At 43.9% G+C, this 20,674-nt stretch overlaps 1 protein-coding gene across 2 annotated transcripts; it reads left to right on the forward strand.

Annotated features, from left to right (window-relative positions):
* The first annotated feature begins 374 nt into the window (after window positions 1-374).
* Window positions 375-16,030, forward strand: rce1a (Ras converting CAAX endopeptidase 1a). Of its 2 annotated transcripts, none has more exons than XM_063187109.1 (8): window positions 375-703; window positions 1,274-1,376; window positions 1,619-1,702; window positions 3,269-3,347; window positions 4,323-4,490; window positions 5,003-5,074; window positions 8,337-8,399; window positions 15,667-16,030. In XM_063187109.1, exons 1-8 carry the CDS (start codon window positions 534-536, stop codon window positions 15,891-15,893), a joined length of 966 nt encoding a protein of 321 aa, XP_063043179.1. In that variant the 5' UTR covers window positions 375-533; the 3' UTR covers window positions 15,894-16,030. The 2 variants fall into 2 exon arrangements, with proteins under 2 accessions (XP_063043179.1, XP_063043180.1); XM_063187110.1 differs by having other exon boundaries at window positions 595-703; window positions 1,197-1,376.
* The last annotated feature ends 4,644 nt before the right edge of the window (window positions 16,031-20,674 follow it).

Below are 20,674 nucleotides of genomic sequence, written 5' to 3' on the forward strand. Positions count from 1 at the left end.
CTTGAGATAGTATTCACACAAAACCATAAGGAATAGCATCAAATCCAATACTAGGCCTACTAGGCTGAGTGTAGCAAATTTATATTTAAAAAAAATAAAAATCTGAGTGGGCCTATGTAAGGAAAACTGATTGTTAACTAACTGAGAACTATGTTATTAATAATCCAATTTTCGAAAAATATAGATTTCTTTTGAAAAGTAATGAGGTGATTGTTCCAAATATTCTGTTTGTGAGGTGAGAAGTTGTGGTGTAGGCTAAAATCCAACAGAGGAGATTGCTTCACACAAGCTCACTGACAGGCCTAGAGAGCTACAGAGTTTGACGTAAATAAGAACAGACCGTGCAATGACGTCAATTCTAGGCGCCAAAATACCAGCTACGGTTCATGTAGCCGTAGGTGTTGAACGCCTGTTCTACCCCTCCGTTCTTGATTTATTTTTCCATGTGTTAGTTGTTTAAGCTTGCTCTAAACGGAGACTATTCGTCTACTTACGCAATTGTGAAGGGCGCACTCCAGCTCGTCCCCTTCGCCATGATAGAGGATGACCATTTGACGCCAAGTTTGATGTCCAACCAAAGATACAGTGACGATGATGGGTTTGTGCCTCCAGAAGGACTCTGCTGGGTGTCGGTGTTGTCCTGTTTGCTTCTGGCGTGCTCGTATGTCGGCAGTTTGTACGTATGGAGAAGCGAGCTGCCAAGGTAAAATCCTGCCCAATTTTATCTCATAGTATTCACCGTATGCCGTAGTGCACTGCACACAGTCAAAATAGTCTCTCTTTTAGCGTTAGCTGCTAACAGTCATTGCTTTGAAGCAGCCATCAACCCTATGTAACATTTGACCTATTTGAGATGTTGCGAGGGTTTTTTTGGTTTTGGGGTTGTTCTCTTGTTAAGGAGAAAGATTGCTCAATTTCTCACACAGAAAGCCAGCTTTGTGTGCCTGTCCAGACCTTGGATTTGATTTACAGTAACTAAGCAACAATGCGCAAAGCTACAGATTGGGCAATGTTGGGATAAAGATTTTGCTGTGTTTCGTTATGTTGAAGGTCCAAGTTCATGTTTGCAATGGGGGAAATGTTCAGTGCACGATATATTTGAGTTTTAGGTGTGAGTGACAGATACCTGCTGTGAGGCTAATGTGCAATCTGTAGAATTTGCAGTCACTAAAACCTGTCAAAACGTGCCGTTTCAGTATGGCCTATTTCTGGAATTCCCTATTGAATATGTCAGACTGTCAGTTGATCTATCATCACAACCGTTTGAATGCAGAGACCACCCCGCTGTCATCAAAAGACGCTTCACCAGTGTGCTCATCGTGTCAACGCTGTCACCCGTGTTCGTGTGGGCATGGAAGGAGTTTACAGGCATCAGGGTAAGCAACAGTATCGCAGGTGTGTCAATTGCTGTTTAACGCAACATTGACATCTACCTGACAGCTGAGCAATTTTAGTATTAGACAAAAAAAGAAATAGTCGACTTGTCCATACAGCAATGTGCATGGTGGCCTGCTGCTGACGCACTGGTGCAATTCATCTATGTCAACATCAGTTATAGTATGCTAAATATTTCTATCTATAGTATTTCTATATCTTCTCTCTGTCTTTCTCTCCCCAGCCTGAGCCATCTCTGTTGGAGCTGATGGGCATCCGCCTGCAGGGACTACTGCCTGCAATAATACTGCCCCTATTGCTCACTATGGTAAGACCCTGGAACTTGTTATATTGCTTTATTTGCTTTGGTTTTCAGGATTTAACCTACTAGTTCAACATAACTGAATTTAATCACTCTGAGATGGTTTGTGAAACTCCTTTTCTTTCCGAACTCATGAACATTGAAGATCCATTTCTGGCAAACCCCATAAACACATCCCGTTGTGCAACACACAAAACAATTCTGCTTATTACTGCTGCATATTCAGTACATGACAGATTTCTTTGTATGAAGGGTGGCACTTGTTCCTTTGCGGCCTTAAGATTAAAAAAAAAAAAATGTTGGAGCATTTTACTATATAACTACAGTATGGGTACTTGTTCAACCAGTTGGACCTGTTGAAGTGCACTGGAGAGCTCCCAGTCAAGTTCTTTTATTTTTAGTTGTGTGCATTCTATTCTATAAGATAGGGCTGCACAATTAATCGAAAATAATCGCAAATCGTGATAAAATCGAGAAATTGAAGTTGTGATTTCAATCGTGATTTAATCGTGGCAATAGAGACTTACCTTTGAGAGCGTCCTTGAAGCCAGAACATACTGACAGGCTGGGGTTTCTGGACAGAAATCTGTTTCATACTATTGCCTTTACATAATTATTACAATTCATTTTATTTTGCTCATCCCGTATATAATTAATTCTTGGTTATATTTCTTCTTGTAATTTTCAAAAAAATCTGCAAAAAATCAATAATCGTGATTATGATTTTGACCAAAATAATCGTGATTATGTTTTTTTTCCATAATGGTGCAGTCCTACTATAAGACACTATTCTTTGTAATATGTGGACTACCACTTGCCCGCTTGTGGCCTCGTGATGACGTCATACTGACGACAGAAGTGTAATTCAATATCTCGCAAAAGCGTAATTCTATTGTCATTTTTTTCTAATTTACAATCGGGATGATGAACGAAGAACCGTCTCCCAAAAGTTGTTTTGCCTAGGCTGACAGCGGGGAACCTTTGTTTTCTCCACATAGGTGGGGTGTCAGCAAAACACTAGGCCACGAGCACAGACTGAGGACAGGAGTCAGTATATTGGAAAGCACTCCATGTCGACTGGACTCCCCATATGACCTGCCAAGGTCATAGTAGGGCCCCCACCACCAATATGGGAGAACCCTGTGCCCAGGGGCAAATGCTATGCCTGAGCCTCCCAATAGCTCTGCTCCTGGGTCTTTCTCAGACATGAGACTGAGGGCAGTTATGGGTAAGCGGTTAGGGCGTCAGACTTGTAGCCCAAAGGTTGCCGGTTCGACTCCCGACCCGCCAGGTTGGTGGGGGGAGTAATTAACCAGTGCTCTCCCCCATCCTCCTCCATGACTGAGGTACCCTTAGCATGGTATCGTCTCTCCGCACTGCTCCCTTGGGTCGCCATTGAGGTCTGCCCCTTGCACGGGTGAGGCATAAATGCAATTTCGTTGTGTGCAGCCACAGTGTTCACTTGTGTGCTGTGGAGTGCTGTGTCACAATGACATTGGGAGTTGGAGTTTCCCAGTTGGGTTTTCACTTTTTTAACCTTGACCCCGGGCCCCTTTCCCTTTTTGTCCACAGGTGCTGTTCCTGGGGCCGCTGATCCAGTTGGCCATGGACTGTCCCTGGGGCTTCATTGATGGCATTCGGGTCGTCGTAGGTGAGTTATCTACTACACTTGCACAAAACTTTGTGGATTCCAATATGCGCACTCCCTCCTAGGTCTCCCTCTCTCAATGACGAGTTGCATCTTGGTATGAACATGTGCCATTCGCAGATGGGATCTGAAGGTCATAAATGTGTGGTACATTGTAGCCTGATTTGTTTCTCCTGCACATTACACATGTTTAACAACAATACAAGATTTCTGTTCTCTCTCTCTCCTCCCCTCCTTCCCTTCCGTGATCTTGATTACAAGCACTGCCACTACACTACCACTACATCTACTTGGAGCACTACCTCTGGCTTTTATTTTTTATATATCTCTCGGACTGTCTCTACGTTTTAATAGCCACCTTATTATCCAACAGTTACACGGGCACCGCAATGCTAGTGTTGGGGATGTCACACTGGATCATTGTCCATAGACTTCATTGACGGTCATTGACCGGAAATAGCAGACTGGAACTTGTGAGGGCAAAAAGATGGATAGAAGTTTGCTTGTTGCTTGTTGTTGCCTCCAGTAGTAGGAGGTTTTACAGTTTGTTGTTTTACACTACGCCTTGTGCACTTTTAAGGATCTACTCAAATGTCATTGCACATATTAAATAACAATAACGGATGTCTAATCTCTCCTCTCCTCTCCTCTCCTACTATACTATATCATAGATGTATCTGTCAACACTGGTCATGTTAAGACTGTCTACCTTAACTGACAGAGTATGTTTTCTGCACATGGTCTATCCCAAGTCTTTTTGCACAATTACCTTTTTACATTTTTTTCATTTTTTACATATTACTTTTTCACATTCTTTATCTTTACTATTTTTATTTTCCCCTCCCTGACTATTCCTGTGTTATTTGTGTCTTGAAATGTCCATGTGGACATTTGTTTATTTGTGTATTTATGTAAGCTACTGGATACCTGAATTTCCCCCTGGGGATTAATAAAGTTACTCTCCTCTCCTCTCCTCAGATCCTCGTTTCTGGGCGCTGTGTCTGAGTGACATGCGCTGGCTGCGTAACCAGGTGGTGGCGCCCCTGACGGAGGAGCTGGTGTTCCGTGCCTGCATGCTGCCCATGCTCGTGCCCTGCGCTGGCCCCAGCACCGCCATCCTGACATGCCCGCTTTTCTTTGGAGTAGGTGAGTGACCCTTGTGTGTGTAGGTGTGTGTGTGTGTGTGTGTGTGTGTGTGTGTTTGCATGCTCGCATGCTCGTACCCTACGCTGGCCCCAGCACCGCCATCCTGATATGCCCTCTCTTCTTTGGAGTAGGTGAGTAGCCCTAATGTGTTTGTTCGTGTGAGTGTGTGTGTATAGGTATGTGTGTGTGTGTCTCTCTCTCTCTCTGTCTCTTATCGTCTGCCAGGTTGGTGGGGGGAGTAATTAACCAGTACTCTCCCCATCCTCCTCCATGACTGAGGTACCCTGAGCATGGTACCGTTCCGCCACACTGCTACCTTGGGGCGCCATAAAGGGCTGCCCCCTTGCACGGGTGAAGCATAAATGCAATTTCGTTGTGTACAGTGTGCAGTGAACACTTGTGTGCTGTGGAGTGCTTTGTCACAATGACAATGGGAGTTGAAGTTTCCCAGTTGGGCTTTCACTTCACTTTCACTTTGATCTCTTAACGGTGTCTATGTGTGTGTTTTCCAGCCCATTTCCATCATGTGATCGAGCTGCTCCGCTTTCGACAAGGCACCGTGTCGGTGATCTTCCTCTCTGCAGGTAATCCTCCAATCGGTCTTCTCCTCCCACCTCAACACACCTCCTAATTTCCTCCAGTGAGCAGAGGGGTTTGTCCCTCTTTCAGAAAGTAGAAACCTTGCCATGTCGTATTTTGATCCAATGCAGGTGGTTTGCAGAGCATGGCAGTATTTCAGATACATGAATTTAAAATACATAGTTAAAATACTTTTTGGTATCACAAAAGTATTTTAAATACATATGTAGTGGCCGTTTGTCAAACAAAATCAAATTAAGCTTAAATTAAGCAAATCAAACGGAACACTTCAGGCACCATGGGCAGGTAATGTACGCAGGCAAGACAAAGTCCAATTTCTAGGCAAAGTTCTTGAGTTGATGGTGGTTTATTTTTTATTTCAGTTGAGCAAACACGTGGCATCTCTCGCTCTGGTAAAAAAACATATGCCCATCACCCAGGTGCCTACGCAGATCACCACCTACTTCCTACCTATATACAGGTGTACCTGTGCCCACTATCTCCCCCAAGTGTTCAAATGATATATCAGTAAATAAATCAAGAAAATCACTAAAGCTATAAAGCAAAGCAATTAACTAAGCAAGTTACTACAATTATCATTTATTATTAAAATTACCACATTACTAAAATACTAATAATTAATCTAGCAAAATAATCATAAAAACAATAAACAAATTAACCATTAACATTACTAACCATTAGCATTACTCAAAAGAAAAAAATATAGCTCCAACAACATATTTTAAATACATGTATCTGATATAGTATTCGGAGGTAAGCACTTTGGTTTTGGACGTAACAGGTGCGTTAATGGGAATCAGCACCACTCTGGCTGGCCTGACAACTAAATTAAAAAGAAGGGCTCAACTTAACTGGGAGTGTGCTTGCTTTGTGAAGGACACACATAAAAAGGTCTTTACTAAAGCTGAGACTTGATTGTCCTCTGTGCCTTTGCAGTCCCTCTCTGATGAAGTAGCAAAGATAATAAGAAGCTGTTAACATGTATCTGGATACTTTTGAAAACTCATTGGTTTTGGCCTGTCGTTTACACAGACACCGTGTTTTAGAATGTGCATTTCAAAACTCCAGTTTAAAAATATTCGATTTAGAGAGTGAAAACGCACCTGTCACAATGGAATTTTTATTTTATCCATGTTGTGTTTACACTTAAAGGATAGAAAAAATATCCGCATTTAAAACTAGAATGGGCACTCGGTAGAGCGCAAACCTTCGCCTACGCCACTTATTTTTTTCTGGCCATCTTCAGAGTGTGGGGCATAACATTCTCCAAATTTTGGTGTTAGTTTCATTGAAATGGGACCGGAATATCGTAATATTACATTTTTCGCCCAGTCTTGACCTCTTATTCAATTCAGCATGCACACGTTGTTCTGGCATATAGTGCTTGGCAGAGAAAAATGTTTTTGACCTTTTCGTGACCTTGACCTTGACCTTCAACCCAATCACTCCCAAAAAGTAATCAATTGTTCCTTGGGTCATGACCAATCATCCCAGTAAATTTCATAAAAATCGGCTCAATTTACGTTTTTGACCTTTTCGTGACCTTGACCTTGACTTTTGACCCAATCACTCCCAAAAAGTAATCGATTGTTCCTTGGGTAATGACCAATCATCCCACTAAATGTCATAAAAATCGGCTCAATTTACGTTTTTGACCTTTTCGTGACCTTGACCTTGACCTTTGACCCAATCACTCCCAAAAAGTAATCGATTGTTCCTTGGGTCATGACCAATCATCCCACTAAATTTCATAAAAATCGGCTCAATTTACGTTTTTGACCTTTTCGTGACCTTGACCTTGACCTTTGACCTTTGACCCAATCACTCCCAAAAACTAATCAATTGTTCCTTGGGTCATGACCAATCATCCCACTAAATTTCATAAAAATCGGCTCAGTTCTTTCTGAGTTATACGAAGTACAAACAAACATTTTGACCTTGACCTTTGACCTTTGACCCAATCACTCCCAAAAAGTAATCGATTGTTCCTTGGGTCACGACCAGAGATTTTCTAAGCTATGAGAAAGCCGTCTCTCATTGGCTCCCATTATAGCCCCGTTGGCGCACGCAGCCAAGTGAAAGATGAATGGGAGTCTATTGGGCTAAATGGCTCAGCAGGGATTTGTGACGGTTCTGTTCTCTGGTTTGTAAAGATGTGTGCACATTCTGTACCTTATCATGGAAGTTGTATTAGAAGTGAAGTTAAAGGTTCCTGACATGGCTTTGTTCTCCCAAAGACGTGTTAGTTTTGTCCTGCAACACGCTAGCATTCGGCTAATACCTGCTGGCTGAGGAATCTCTGCGACTATTCACGACCAGAGCTGACGAGAGACGTACTCTGACTGATCCTAGCAGAGACATCTACGGTCACACACCTCAAAACCCCCCACCACCGTCCAACATGTTAATTGAAGGTGCCCAAATTCTTAAGGATGAGCGCAGTCATTTTCTTTACCCCATGTACACATGCCGCTTTTCCACCACCTTAAATGCAATAAATAACAGGTGTCCGCAACAATCCTAACATAACTTTAAACACATGGACATCTGAAGTCAGACTTAAAACTACAAAACAAATGGCGTAGTGCCGTAAAGTCGATTGTCACGTGTTATGTCATTGCTATAGTTGAAATAAGGGTCATTTTCACGAATCTAACACTTGACAAGATGCAAACGTGTCGGCAAATGCTTTCACTTACTCATATCTATCGAACGCGACTTCATTGTTTCCAGGGAAAAAAATCACACGGGCAGATAGTTCTATGAGAAGCGTACAGCCCCATTGGCACCCATTCATTATTTACTTGGCTGCGATAACATAGCTGCAGTGCCACTCCTGGCCACACCAGCTAGTTGTCGTTCTTGTACAATATTCCATTTTCTTCCTTGGGTCATGACCAATCATCCCACCAAATTTCATAAAAATCGGCTCAGTCCTGACTGAGTTATACGAAGTACAAACAAACAGACATATTCACAAATAAAAAATAAATACACGGCGGGCAAAACATAACCTTCTGGCGAATAAATATGGTAATAAATATCTGCATGGTATGTGTAACCAGTACCTAAGACTGGTTGAAGAGATTGATAGGACTGAATTTTAGAGGGGATAAGATTGATAAGTGTTTAGTGTGCATATTCATTTAATGACTTAAAATGTGTATTGACTGTGCCTTTTTATGTAATGCATTTTAGTATACCGGTAAGATGAATTGTATTTTTTGTGTTTTTGTTGTCTTACAGTTTTTCAGTTTTCATACACTGCAGTCTTCGGAGCTTACTGCGCCCTTATTTTCATCAGAACTGGTAAGTGTCTGAAACATGCCAAGTTTCAACTTTCGAAAATGAATCTTGCCTTCAATTGTACAAAGCAAATGAACCGGCTTCCTCTAATCTGTGGATCTTAAAGCAAATGGTTGTGGTGATGAAAAACATTTCATTTTCACACTATGCAACACGTTGAAGGTAATTAATCCCCTTGACAAGTCGGCCAATGCTTAAATCAATAAGATCATTACTAAGGCGTCATAGACTCTTGACTGATTTTGCTGTCTGTGCAGTAAACCACATTTGCCAAACTAGCCTGCTTCACAAACCACATTTGCCAAACTAGCCTGCTTCACAAAAGGGAGTCCACTGACATGAAGCAGGCAGGGAATATAACAATTTTAAACAGAATCTTGAATCTTGCATTTGGTTAGCGCACAAGTTATGCAAACTCTTTATTCATTTTGAATGTGGCTGTGTTCTGGTAGTAGCACAGTGCTCCTCCACACAGAATATTCCAGAACTTGTTTTAAACAGAATTAAGTATGTCTGTCTTTGTGTTGTAAGGTTGAAAGATTCTTTCAAGTCCTCTTACTTGTCCAGCACTTTGGACAGCTACCTCTGTTGTATTTTGAAGTGCTTTATAAATTAAGTTGACTTGACTTGCTGACGCTTTTTTTTATTGAAAGTAGTGGTGTAAATAACAATCGAAATGTATTGATGCGTCGATCCTGCGGCCGACGATTTTAGCAAATCGCATCGTATCTTGGGGCATTCTTAAGTACCGAAAATAATCAAATCGCTTGTCCCCTTGTCCAACGCCCTAGCTCCATAACATAATCGCATCGTATCGTAGAGAATTCTTAACACATTGAATACCGGCGGTGCTTACGGAATTATGTCGTAGAATACTCCTGGCGTGTAACTGCACTCCATGTTGCATAGTATTATCAAATTGTTAGCGTAGCTAGAAGCTGGCTTGTGTAAGATAATGTAGTATAATGGGTTTGGTGGTTAATGTGGCTGATTCATTTCCATTTGAGTGTGCCTTTGAGGTTCCGCCTCATTACTTACATTCCTTATATTGATTTTTTGCGGTGTATTAGTCATTTTAATACACTATATTTCCAAAAGCATTCGCGAACCCATCCAAATGATCAAAAGTAGGTGTCCTTGTCACTTGGTAGATCACAGGATTGAAGGTTCGAATCCTGCCCTTACCTCTCCCCTACACCTCCATACATGGCTGAAGTGCCTGTGAGCAAGTCACCTAACCTCCAGGGACAGTAACCAATAGCCAATAGTAAGTCACTTTGTATTAGGGGTGTAAATCACAGCCTGCATCACGATACGATGCGGTATTGATTTCTTGAAGCAGGGATTAGATTATTTTCTATACTTAACACATTGAGTACCAACAACTTAAAATACGTTTTTCACGCCCATGCGTTGTATACCAACAACGTAAAAATAAGTTTTTGCGTTTTTCGGCATATTTGGAATCTACACCCTTCAATACATAATATTAGAGATTTTGGGTGGTCTGTGACGAATACAAATGACAAAAATGGCAGTCAAAAGCTTGTGTTATGATTTGGACATTTTAATTTTAATCACAACACCAGAGCAGCAACCATAGGTAAAGCAGACGGTCTATTATAGTAGAGCGGCTACAGGAAAAATCGTGCAAATTATGATACAAGCGTGAAATTCGGCAAGTATGTGCTCAAGACCCATACGATCAAATCTACCCGATTGGCCACTTGAAATGGCGGCCATTTTCCAAGATGGCCGCCAAAAAAGACCCCAGAAATGGATTTATTGCATAGAATTGACCTAGAAAATTATGATACAAGCATGAAATTCAACATGTATGTGCTCAAGAACAATATGATCAGATCTACCTGATTGGCCACTTGAAATGGCGGCCATTTTCCAAGATGGCTGCCAAAAAAGACACCAGAAATTGATTTATTGCATGTAATTGACCTTGTAAATTATGATACAAGTATGAAATTCAACATATATGTGCTCAAGACCAATGCAATCAAATCTACCTGATTGGCCACTTCAAATGGCAGCCATTTTCCAAGATGGCTGCCAAAAAAGACCCCAGAAATAGATTTATTGCATAGAATTGACCTAGAAAAGTATGATAGGCCTACAGGCATGAAATTCAACATGTGCTTAAGACCAATACGGTCAAATCTACCTGATTGGCCACTTGAAATGGTGGCCATTTTCCAAGATGGCCGCCAAAAAAGACCCCAGAAAGTGATTTATTGCATAAAATTGACCTACAAAAGTATGATACAAGCATGAAATTCAACATGTATGTGCTTAAGACCAATACAATCAAATCTATCTGATTTGCCATTTGCAATGGTGGCAATTTTCCAAAATGGCCACCATGAAAGAATCTAAAAATGGATTTGTTGCACAGAATTGAGAAAGGAAATTATGATACAAGCACAACCAAGAAATTTGGCAGTTATGTGCTTAAGACCAACTCAATACATTCCAAGTAATTTTCCAGTTTAAATGACGGCGATTTTCCAAGATGGCCGCCAAAAAATACCATAGAAATGGATTTGTTGCACAGGATTGATCAAGCAAGTTATTATACAAGCATCAATTTTGACATGAATGTGCAAAAAAAAACAATACAATCAAATCTTCCTGACTCGCCACTTAAAATGGAAGCCATTTTATAATATGGCCACAAAAAGGCTGAATTTAGCCCAAAGGTGAGCAAAAAAAATGATGATACAAGTGTGTAATTTTGTGTGTTTGTGCTTAAGAGCAATAGGCCTATAATCAAATCCACTCATTAGCATTTTAAAGATGGCCATCAAAGAAGACACTAGAACTTCATTAATTGCAATTAATCTAGCAGATGTGGCCCAAATCAATGTTAACATTCACTGTTTGAATTTCCAATGATTTCATCATAGAAGGAAATACAATCAAGCAAAAAGGCACATAACTATAGGCTACCAAGGGTAACCCCGGCTCTCTGAAGCATATGAACCAGACATCTCACTATGGGTAACGCCCGCGACCATTTGCCAAAACTTGATTTCAATCTTGCCGTCATGCAATGAGCTGCACAGCTGGGGATCCCGCCCCCTCGGGGACAAATCCGAGGTATGTTGGTCTCTGAGCTTCAATCTGAGGCAACTAGCCTTTGAACTTGTGGGTGAGTGTAGCAATCTAGTGAGATGTCTCGTTCATCTCCCTCAGAGAACCAGAGTTACCCTCGGTAACCTATAGTTCTCTTTCTGTCGAAACACTCGACATCCCACTATGGGTATTGAAAAACTCCCGATTGAGTTGCCTTTACCTAGAATGCGCAAACAAAAGCTTGGCCGGGGCACAGACCATTCTCCTGCCGATGCCCAGAGCTGTTGAAGGCGAAGAGGCAGCGTCCATCAGCAGTGATAAGTATCATGCTCACCCAACGCGCAGCTCGAGACGCAACAGCCACCCAAGGGCCCAGGGTCTTAGTTCCGAACCCGAAGAAGAGAGGCTAGGCACCAGGCGCACAAAGGCAGCGTCCGGACATCCAATACCACGGAGAGCACGCAGTGGAGGGAACCCAGGGCACGGAAACCACCCGTCTGGGTGTAACCGATGTGCAGGTGGAGCCCACAGAGGTGTAGCGAGGCCCCCAATATCAAGTGGTATTCCCCAATAGCAAACCAGGCCTTGGCACAAGGGGGAATTTCCAGAATGTTCAGTACACAACATCTGCAGGTGCAACCGTGCTGGCAGAAAAGACCATTCTCTATCAGGGTCGTAGGTCCAAGTTGCGGACGGAGAACCTAGTAGCAACCACCACCACAGCAAGCTGGCCAAGCCAGCCCCGATAGATACCTGTTTGAGGGTACACACTATGGTTCCTGAAGTCCAAGGGGGACATCAAAGATACCCTTCCCCTCGATCATGCATCCTGGTCGAGCAGGGGCCTGAGATACTTCATTGGAGAAGTATGGTCTAGCTAACCACGGTCGCCCTACCCAGGGACAGCACTCCAGGCAGCACAATTGACACTCGCGCTCCTGCTGAGCGAATGAGACACACACAGTAAGGGGTGACCGACCCAAGGGAGACACGTGTAATGCGGAGAGGCGAGGATCCAGGTGGTCTTGACACGATCAGCCTTCTCACCCTCGGGTAGAGGGCGCAACTGACTAGAGAAGTTGCGTTCCACAGAATGTTCCACAGCCTCTGGGAGGAGGCTCTTATCTTTGAATGTTCCAGGCTGACAAGCCAAAGCCATTATGTGATAGCTAAATCAAACATGTTAATGTCAAAATAAACTAAATTAAAGCAAATAAACTAAATTCATGACAATGCTTGTTTTTGGTGTACCTTTTGTTTAACAGCAATATCGAGAGAACCACAGAATTGCCGTTATTGACATATTATTACCGCAGTGTCATCGTATTATTAGCATCTCATACCTTCGGGTGTGGGGGGGCACTGCCTCCATTGATATTGAATTAAGAACTGGCATTAGCATGGTCATCACCATGCTATTTGTGTGTCATACTGTGAGTGGCTTATGTGTCATTGCAGAATATGTTTAATATCTGTATCAGTTCATCATCCATGCTAACATATTCAAGGAGAGTGAACAATTATTTCCACCAAATTTGCAATATGCACATATGACATTTGCAAATTTCTAGGGTCTTTTTGGCTGCCATCTTGGAAAATGGCCAGCATTTTAAGTAGCAAATAAAGTAGACTTGATTGTAGGCCTATTGGTCTTAATCGCATACAAACCGAGTTTCATCATAAATTGCTTGGACAATTCTGTGCAATAAATTATTTTCTAGGGTCTTTTAGTTTTTGGCAGGCCGCCATTTCAAGTGAGTAATTGGGTAAATTTGATTGCACTGGTCTTAAGCACATACATGTTGAATTTCATGCTTGTATCATAATTTGCTAGGTCAATTCTATGCAATAAATCAATGTCTGGGGTCCTTTTGGCGGCCATCTTGGAAAATGGCCACCATTTCAAGTGGCCAATCTAGTAAGATTTGATCGTATTGATCTTAAGCACATACATGCTGAATTTCATGCTTGTATCATCATTTTCTAGGTCAATTCTATGCAATAAATCAATTTCTGGTGTCTTTTTGGCAGCCATCTTGGAAAATGGCCGCCATTTCAAGCGGCCAATCAGGTAGATTTGATCATATTGGTCTTGAGCACATACATGTTGAATTTCATGCTTGTATCATAATTTTCTAGATCAATTCTATGCAATAAATCCATTTCTGGGGTCTTTTTTGGCAGCCATCTTGGAAAATGGCCGCCATTTCAAGTGGCCAATCAGGTAGATTTGATCGTATATGTCTTAAACACATACATGTTGATTTTCATGCTTTCATCATAAATTACTAGGTCAATTCTATGCAATAAATCCATTTCTGGAGCCCTTTTTGGCGGCCATCTTGGAAAATGGCCGCCATTTCAAGTGGCCAATCAGGTAGATTTGATTGTATTGGTCTTAAGCACATACCTGCCAAGTTTCATGCTTGTATCATAATTTGCACGATTCAAGCCAAATTGGCCTTGTAGCCGCTCTACTATTATGAATTACAAGAACCTTTACAAGGCTAACATCCTTGGCTAGATCCTTACAAATGCCCCATTAACTGTGATCGGATCCAATACCCTGGGATTTTGAAGTTTGATCGCCGGCAAGATAAGTTGAATTGTAATCCTGTTTATGTTTTCTCCCCCATGAAAATGCATTTTCTGGAGCTTGCGGTCAGCCAGATGCTAGTCTACTAGCTATTTGGCTACGTAAACACTGCATCCCATATGGATCACCCAGTTATGGATCAGGCATTGGGTTCTTGGATTTTGTTACCGAGCTTGGGTTAAATTACTTACGGAACGTGTTCCTTGTTCATCTTTCTGCGTGTTACTAAAGACCGCGGCGCTTTCATGTATGCAACGGCATTCGGCTATAACTTGCAGAGGACACTTTGCGGTGAGCCTGTGAAGCCCTGGACGTAAATGCGTGTTTTGATTGGCCAAGGTAGTCAGACAGGAGGTGTGTCAAGACAGCTGAGCATGACAACACGAAGCTGAGCTTTTGTGCCAGCTATAATACCAACTGATCCCCTTCTAAAAGCGTGACATTCTGAAACAGCGCTTGGTTCACAAACACCTTATTATCTCCGTTTCTTGCAGAATTTGGGAGGTACCCGCATCGGTTTAACTTAGGTTTGCTTGGCAATAAAAGCTCGTAGAGACACACGGTTTTCACCCACGACAAGGGCAAAGTCTCCACTGTCAAACGAGCCATACCATGTTTCAGTGGCACCATCACATAATATTCTGTGAGTCTACAAAACCGCCAAAAAAGGGCTTAGAACGCCGGTATTCTACGACATAATTCCGTAAGCACCGCCGGTATTCAATGTGTTAAGAATTCTCTACGATACGATGCGATTATGTTATGGAGCTAGGGCGTTGGACAAGGGCACAAGCGATTTGATTATTTTCGGTACTTAAGAATGCCCCACGATACGATGCGATTTGATAAAATCGTCGGCCGCAGGATCGACGCATCAATACATTTCGATTGTTATTTACACCACTACTTTCAATAAAAAAAAGCGTCAGCAAGTCAAGTCAACTTAATTTATAAAGCACTTCAAAATACAACAGAGGTAGCTGTCCAAAGTGCTGGACAAGTAAGAGGACTTGAAAGAATCTTTCAACCTTACAACACAAAGACAGACATACTTGAGGACATAGGACAAATAGAAAGACCAGATGTCATGTCATGTCTCCTGGTAGGTCACCTGGTAGGCCCGGTGCTGTGCCACTCCTAGGGTTAGGGTTAGCTAGTTGTAGGGTCAGCTAAGTGTAATGTAATGTCATGTCTCCCCTGGTTAGGTCACCTGGTTGGCCTCGTGCTGTGCCGCTCCTTCATATGATATAATGTAATGTCATGTCATGTCTCCCCTGGTTAGGTCACCTGGTCGGCCCCGTGCTGTGCCACTCCCTCTATGGTTAGGGTTAGCTAATTGTAGGGTCAGCTAAGTGTAATGTAATGTAATGTCATGTCATGTCTCCCCTGGCTAGGTCATCTGGTCGGCCCGGTGCTGTGCCACTCCTTCTGCAACTACACACACACACACACTCACTCACTCACTCACACACACACACACACACACACACACACACACACACACACACACACACACACACACACACACACACACACACACACACACACAGCGTCAGCTAGGTGTAATGGCATGTCTCCTCTGGCTAGGTCACCTGGTCGGCCCGGTGCTGTGCCACTCCTTCTGCAACTACATGGGTTTCCCGGCGGTGAGCGCGGCGCTGGACCACCCGCACCGGCTGACGGTGCTCTCCTTCTACCTGCTGGGTGTGCTGCTGTTCCTGCTGCTGCTCTTCCCCATCACGGACCCCCTGTACTACGGCTGGCCCACCCCCGCCTGCACCCTGGCCCCCGCACTCAGCTCCGTCTGCTCCTGAGGGAGGGGGAAAGAAGAAAAGATACATCCACATCGCCAACCACTCTTGACACGCACTGACGCAGAGCTTTCACACAATATCTTTCACATGCATGCACACACACACCACGCACACCACACACACCACGCACACCACGCACACCACGCACACCACACACACCACGCACACCACGCACACCACACACACGCACGCATACACACACGCACACACACACGCACACATACGCACGCACACACACACGCGCACACAGACACACAGCACTTCTCTGGTGTCTCTCTTGATGGAACCTCACCTTCCATCGTTTCCCCATCACACAGACACCCTGTACTACGGAGTGCCCACCCTCACCCCATCCTGCCCCCCTGGCACCCGCCACTCAGCACTGTCTGTTCCTGAGGGAAGAGATACAGGGGGGAGAGATCCTCAGGTAGGGGGCGGGGACAGGTCTGTGGGGGGTTGTCTGTGTCTATGTGGTGGGGAGCTGGAGTTTGGCTGTTGGGGATAGTCAGCGACGGGGCTGGATTAAGATGGCACTGGGGCCCCCTAGGCTATAGGTTGCTGTAGGTCCCCCAACCCCCCCCAGAATTCAAATTCAATGATACAGTTGCTTAGACGGCATTATGATTCTGAGCCAGGAATGAGTATTACCACCAAGACTGAAAACTCATCTTGTCACAATTCTGCACCCCCCCCCACCCTCCGCCAATCGGGGCCAGTTGGCAGTTGGGGGGGTCCCTAGGCTGCAGACATGTCTAGCCTGTGAGTTAACCCGGCCCTCGTCAGTGAGTGGTGGTTTGTTGGGTCTGACCACTGGTACACATCCAGGCATTTTTTTCAACAAATAGCACCCCAACACGCGCTGTCTCGCATAACCTTTGACATTGAGGCACACTGATACCATTACTATCCATGCACGCCACGGCACGCCCCAGCGCACGTTGTCTCACATACTTGCCAACATGAATGAGTGAATGAGTACACATACACAGGCACACACACACCTTTCACACATTTTTTTCATGCAGACACACACACACACACACACCACACTCATTCGGGTCCTTGATGGATCCTTATCCTGCCATCCTTCATGCTGCTACTCACACTCTCAGATGTCCTCAACCGTGTGCGCGTGCGCGTGTGCGGGTGCGCGTACGTGTGCGTGTGCGTGTGCGTGCGTGTGCGTGCGCGCGTAAAATTGTATTGGATGGGTCAGTGGTGATTTTTTTTGCAGCCAGGCCATTGTTTACCCATGGTAAGTTCTTGCCAACACTCTGGAATGAACGAATGAGCATGCATACGTACACACACACACACACACTCATTTGTGTGTACATTGTTTCACCTATTAAGTTACACACACACACACACACACACACCACTTCTGTGGTATGCTCCTTGGAGCCCCCACCCCACCCCCTTTTTTTTTTTTTTTACATTGTTAGCATTCTCAGCCGTAAATGTCTCTTCTAATCTCTTTCTGTAATTATTTTTATTTATTTTTGTCGCAAAGTCAACCATCCTAAGTCAGCCTACCTCTTCTCCCAGCCTCTGGTAGGCTAAAGTAAGGGCTGTCAGTGGCAAGTCCCTTTTTTAAAAACACAAACACACAATACACAAGGGTTGGCTTTGTGGCCTTTTTTTAACAACATGCTCCGTCTGTCTGTCGGTTATATGGTCTCTTTGTTGGTCTGTGTGTTGGTCTTATCTTGTATTAGCAACAGGTGTTTTGTAGGCCATTTTGTGAGACTGCAAGTTCCACACAGGTGGGAGGTGTAGTCTAGAATGAGTTCATGTCATCAAACAAGAAAAAGACATCAAACAACTCCAACCAACAAAAAAAACGCTAAATGAATTTTTTTTTTTTTTACTGGAAGCTTAGGTAGTGATGGGGAAGATTGTAAAACATCACCCAAAAACTGATGTTCAGTAACAAGCCAATGCAAGAGTTTTGCTGTCGGGGGCTCGGTCAGTGCTCCGTGTCATACAAATGTTTGTGCAACAGTTAGATACGGTCAAACTATTTTGCGATATCTGATTGGAAAAGACGCATTAGACGCACCGCTAGGCAGAAGGATATCCGTAGACCCCTCACCTGCGATGGGTTGGATGTTTTACTGTGTGTGTGTGTGTGTGTGTGTGTGTGTGTGTGTGTGTGTGTGTGTGTGTGTGTGTGTGTGTGTGTGTGTGTGTGTGTGTGTGTGTGTGTGTGTGTGTGTGTGTGTGTGTGTGTGTATGTGTGTGTGTGTGTGTGTGTGTGATGACACAGATGGTGCCCATGTGGTCTGTAAAGTCTGTAGAGGAGAGGCGTTCACATGTTTCCTGGTCGGTTGGGACTGCTTGAATCTACCTCTCCGAAGGAGGTCAGAACAAAATGGACAGACCACACATGCAGACCGAAGTGAGCGCCAGCTTTTTTTTGGGCTGTTTTTAAAACGACCCCAACGGAGATGTTTTTTCGCTCTCTTGGCCCATCAGGGCTCTTGTTGTGAGGGCCCGTTGTGAGGGCCCTTCTCTGTCTTTCTTTCTTTCTTTCTTTCTTTCTTTCTTTCTTTCTTTCTTTCTTTCTTTCTTTCTTTCTCATTTTTACAAGCAGACATCAAAAAAGTGCACTAACCACCAACACAACCACCATCTCCTCTAAAATGGCATAAAGCAAAAGGTGTAAGGCTCAGGCACCTGGATTGCAACAGTCGATAAGCTTTCTCCATAACAACAGCTTCCTGCTGTACGTCTGTCACCCCCCCCCCCCTCCCGATGGTCCATTGACTGGATGTTATTCCATGTGTTTCTCGTAAGTAGAGCACACACTATTTTTTTTTCAGCCTGGCAAGCCATAGAGGACCATTGTGGGGCAGTTTTTACTAGAGAGTAGACGTGACGGTTATGGAGCTTGTAAAACCCTCTTTTTGTAGTGTGTCTCGTTAGCCGTTGGCTCGCTACTCTCTTGTAGCACGATGAAAAAGCCAGAAGAGCCTTCTAACCCCCCTACTTCCGCTCTCCAGTTTTGTGGAGTCTTGTGGTAAAATTATTGATAGGGTTCCGATTCAGCATTCCGCCACCCATGTTCTGTGGCTGTGACTACGTGTTGGTCAGAATGCGATGGATTCCCCCCCCCCCCACCAAACCCCCCTTTCACCACCTCGTCTCTCCTGCCATGTAGTTCCATTGAGTCTTTTGGCATTTCTGCATGCCACATTTCCATGTTCTGTGGCTGCTGCTGAGATGAGATGATTGTGAAGCCTTTTCTAATAGACCCTCCCACACACATTCTCTCTCTCTCTCTCTCTCTCTCTCTCTCTCTCTCTCTCTCTCTCTCTCTCTCTCTCTCTCAGAACTGATGTTGTCGTCAAGGTTCCGAGAATCTACTGTTTCATGTTCTGTGACTGCTATAGAGTGGCCAGGATGTACAGTGGAATGTGTAATTAAAACCCAGCAGAACTCCCCCAAGATGGCCACTGGGGGGCGAAAGCGCGTCATGCTTCATGAGGTTACTTCTGTCTCAAAAGCCTTACAGGAGGGGAAGAGCTCACAGTGGCACAATGGCCATTAGCACAACTACAGTATTGTTCAGTCCTGTTTTCACAGTAACCACACAGCTGGCAGGGCTAACTTTCAGTGTGTGTGTGTGTCTGTGTCTGTGTGTGTGTGTGTCTGTGTCTGTGTGTGTGTGTGTGTTCGGTGTGCGTGTGTGTGTGTGTTCAGAGGTGGTGCTAGAAATCCTGGATCCATGACAGATTTCAGATATAGCAAGGCGAAGCCATTAACATAATGAAATGTAACAGTAAAAGCCTTCAAATGGCCTCGGTCAGTGTCCGGGCCTTTTGAACCGTCCCAACCTTTTCTCTCTCCAAATGGTGTGCGTGCGTGTGTGCATGTTGTGTACCCCTACGTGTTTTTGTTCTGTCAAATAATGTTCCTACCGTCTCTCAGATTATGTGAGGTGTGGGATGTAATCTGAAGACCAGGAGTGCGTTCCAATATGCGTCCTCCACTTGTGCTTGTGGCCTCATACCAGGAAGTAATGTGTCATGTTGACATCACTGACAATAGAATTGTATTTCAATATCTCGCAAAAGCTCAATTTTCTCATTTGCAAACTGGATGGTGAAGGAAAAACAGTCCGCCAAAAAATGTTGTGGCTATGCTGCCAGCGGGGAAAGTTTATTGTTTTCTCCATGGAGGCGGGGTGAGGACACAAGCACAAGTGGAGGACGCAAAGTCGCATATTGGAATGCACCCCAGAGATTCTGGGCATGGTTGTTTCCACAGTGAACCTCCAAGGAACCCCCATTCCACTTCACTCAACTCTGGGCTGGACTGGTAGTCTGGCGTACAGGGCATCTACCCGGTGGGTGGGCAGTCCCTAGGGGCCGATATATATATATATATATATATATATATATATATATATATATATATATATATATATATATATATATATATATATATATATATATATATATATATATATATTTTCTTAGGCACTGGTCCACAGTTTAGGGTTCCATTGTTCCATCTTGAATATAGGCAGTGGACTGAGTCGAGCAGGATATAGTGTGAAAACAGCCTGTATGTTTGAGGGCTAGTTTAATGTAACAGAGGCTAACTAGCAGAGTTGGCGTGGAACGTTAGTAAACCTTCCTCCCGAAAGTCTCATACAGTGACGATGCCGTTGGGCTGGGGGACTGGTCCTTTAGTCCAGCGGTGTTGTACTGTGTCCCCCATTTCCAAATCGATGTAGTTGACAAGGTCGCAGGTTCGTGCCCCAAGGGGGACGA

This window comes from Engraulis encrasicolus, chromosome 21 (genome assembly GCF_034702125.1).
Source record: "Engraulis encrasicolus isolate BLACKSEA-1 chromosome 21, IST_EnEncr_1.0, whole genome shotgun sequence".
NCBI classification, from domain to species: domain Eukaryota; kingdom Metazoa; phylum Chordata; class Actinopteri; order Clupeiformes; family Engraulidae; genus Engraulis; species Engraulis encrasicolus.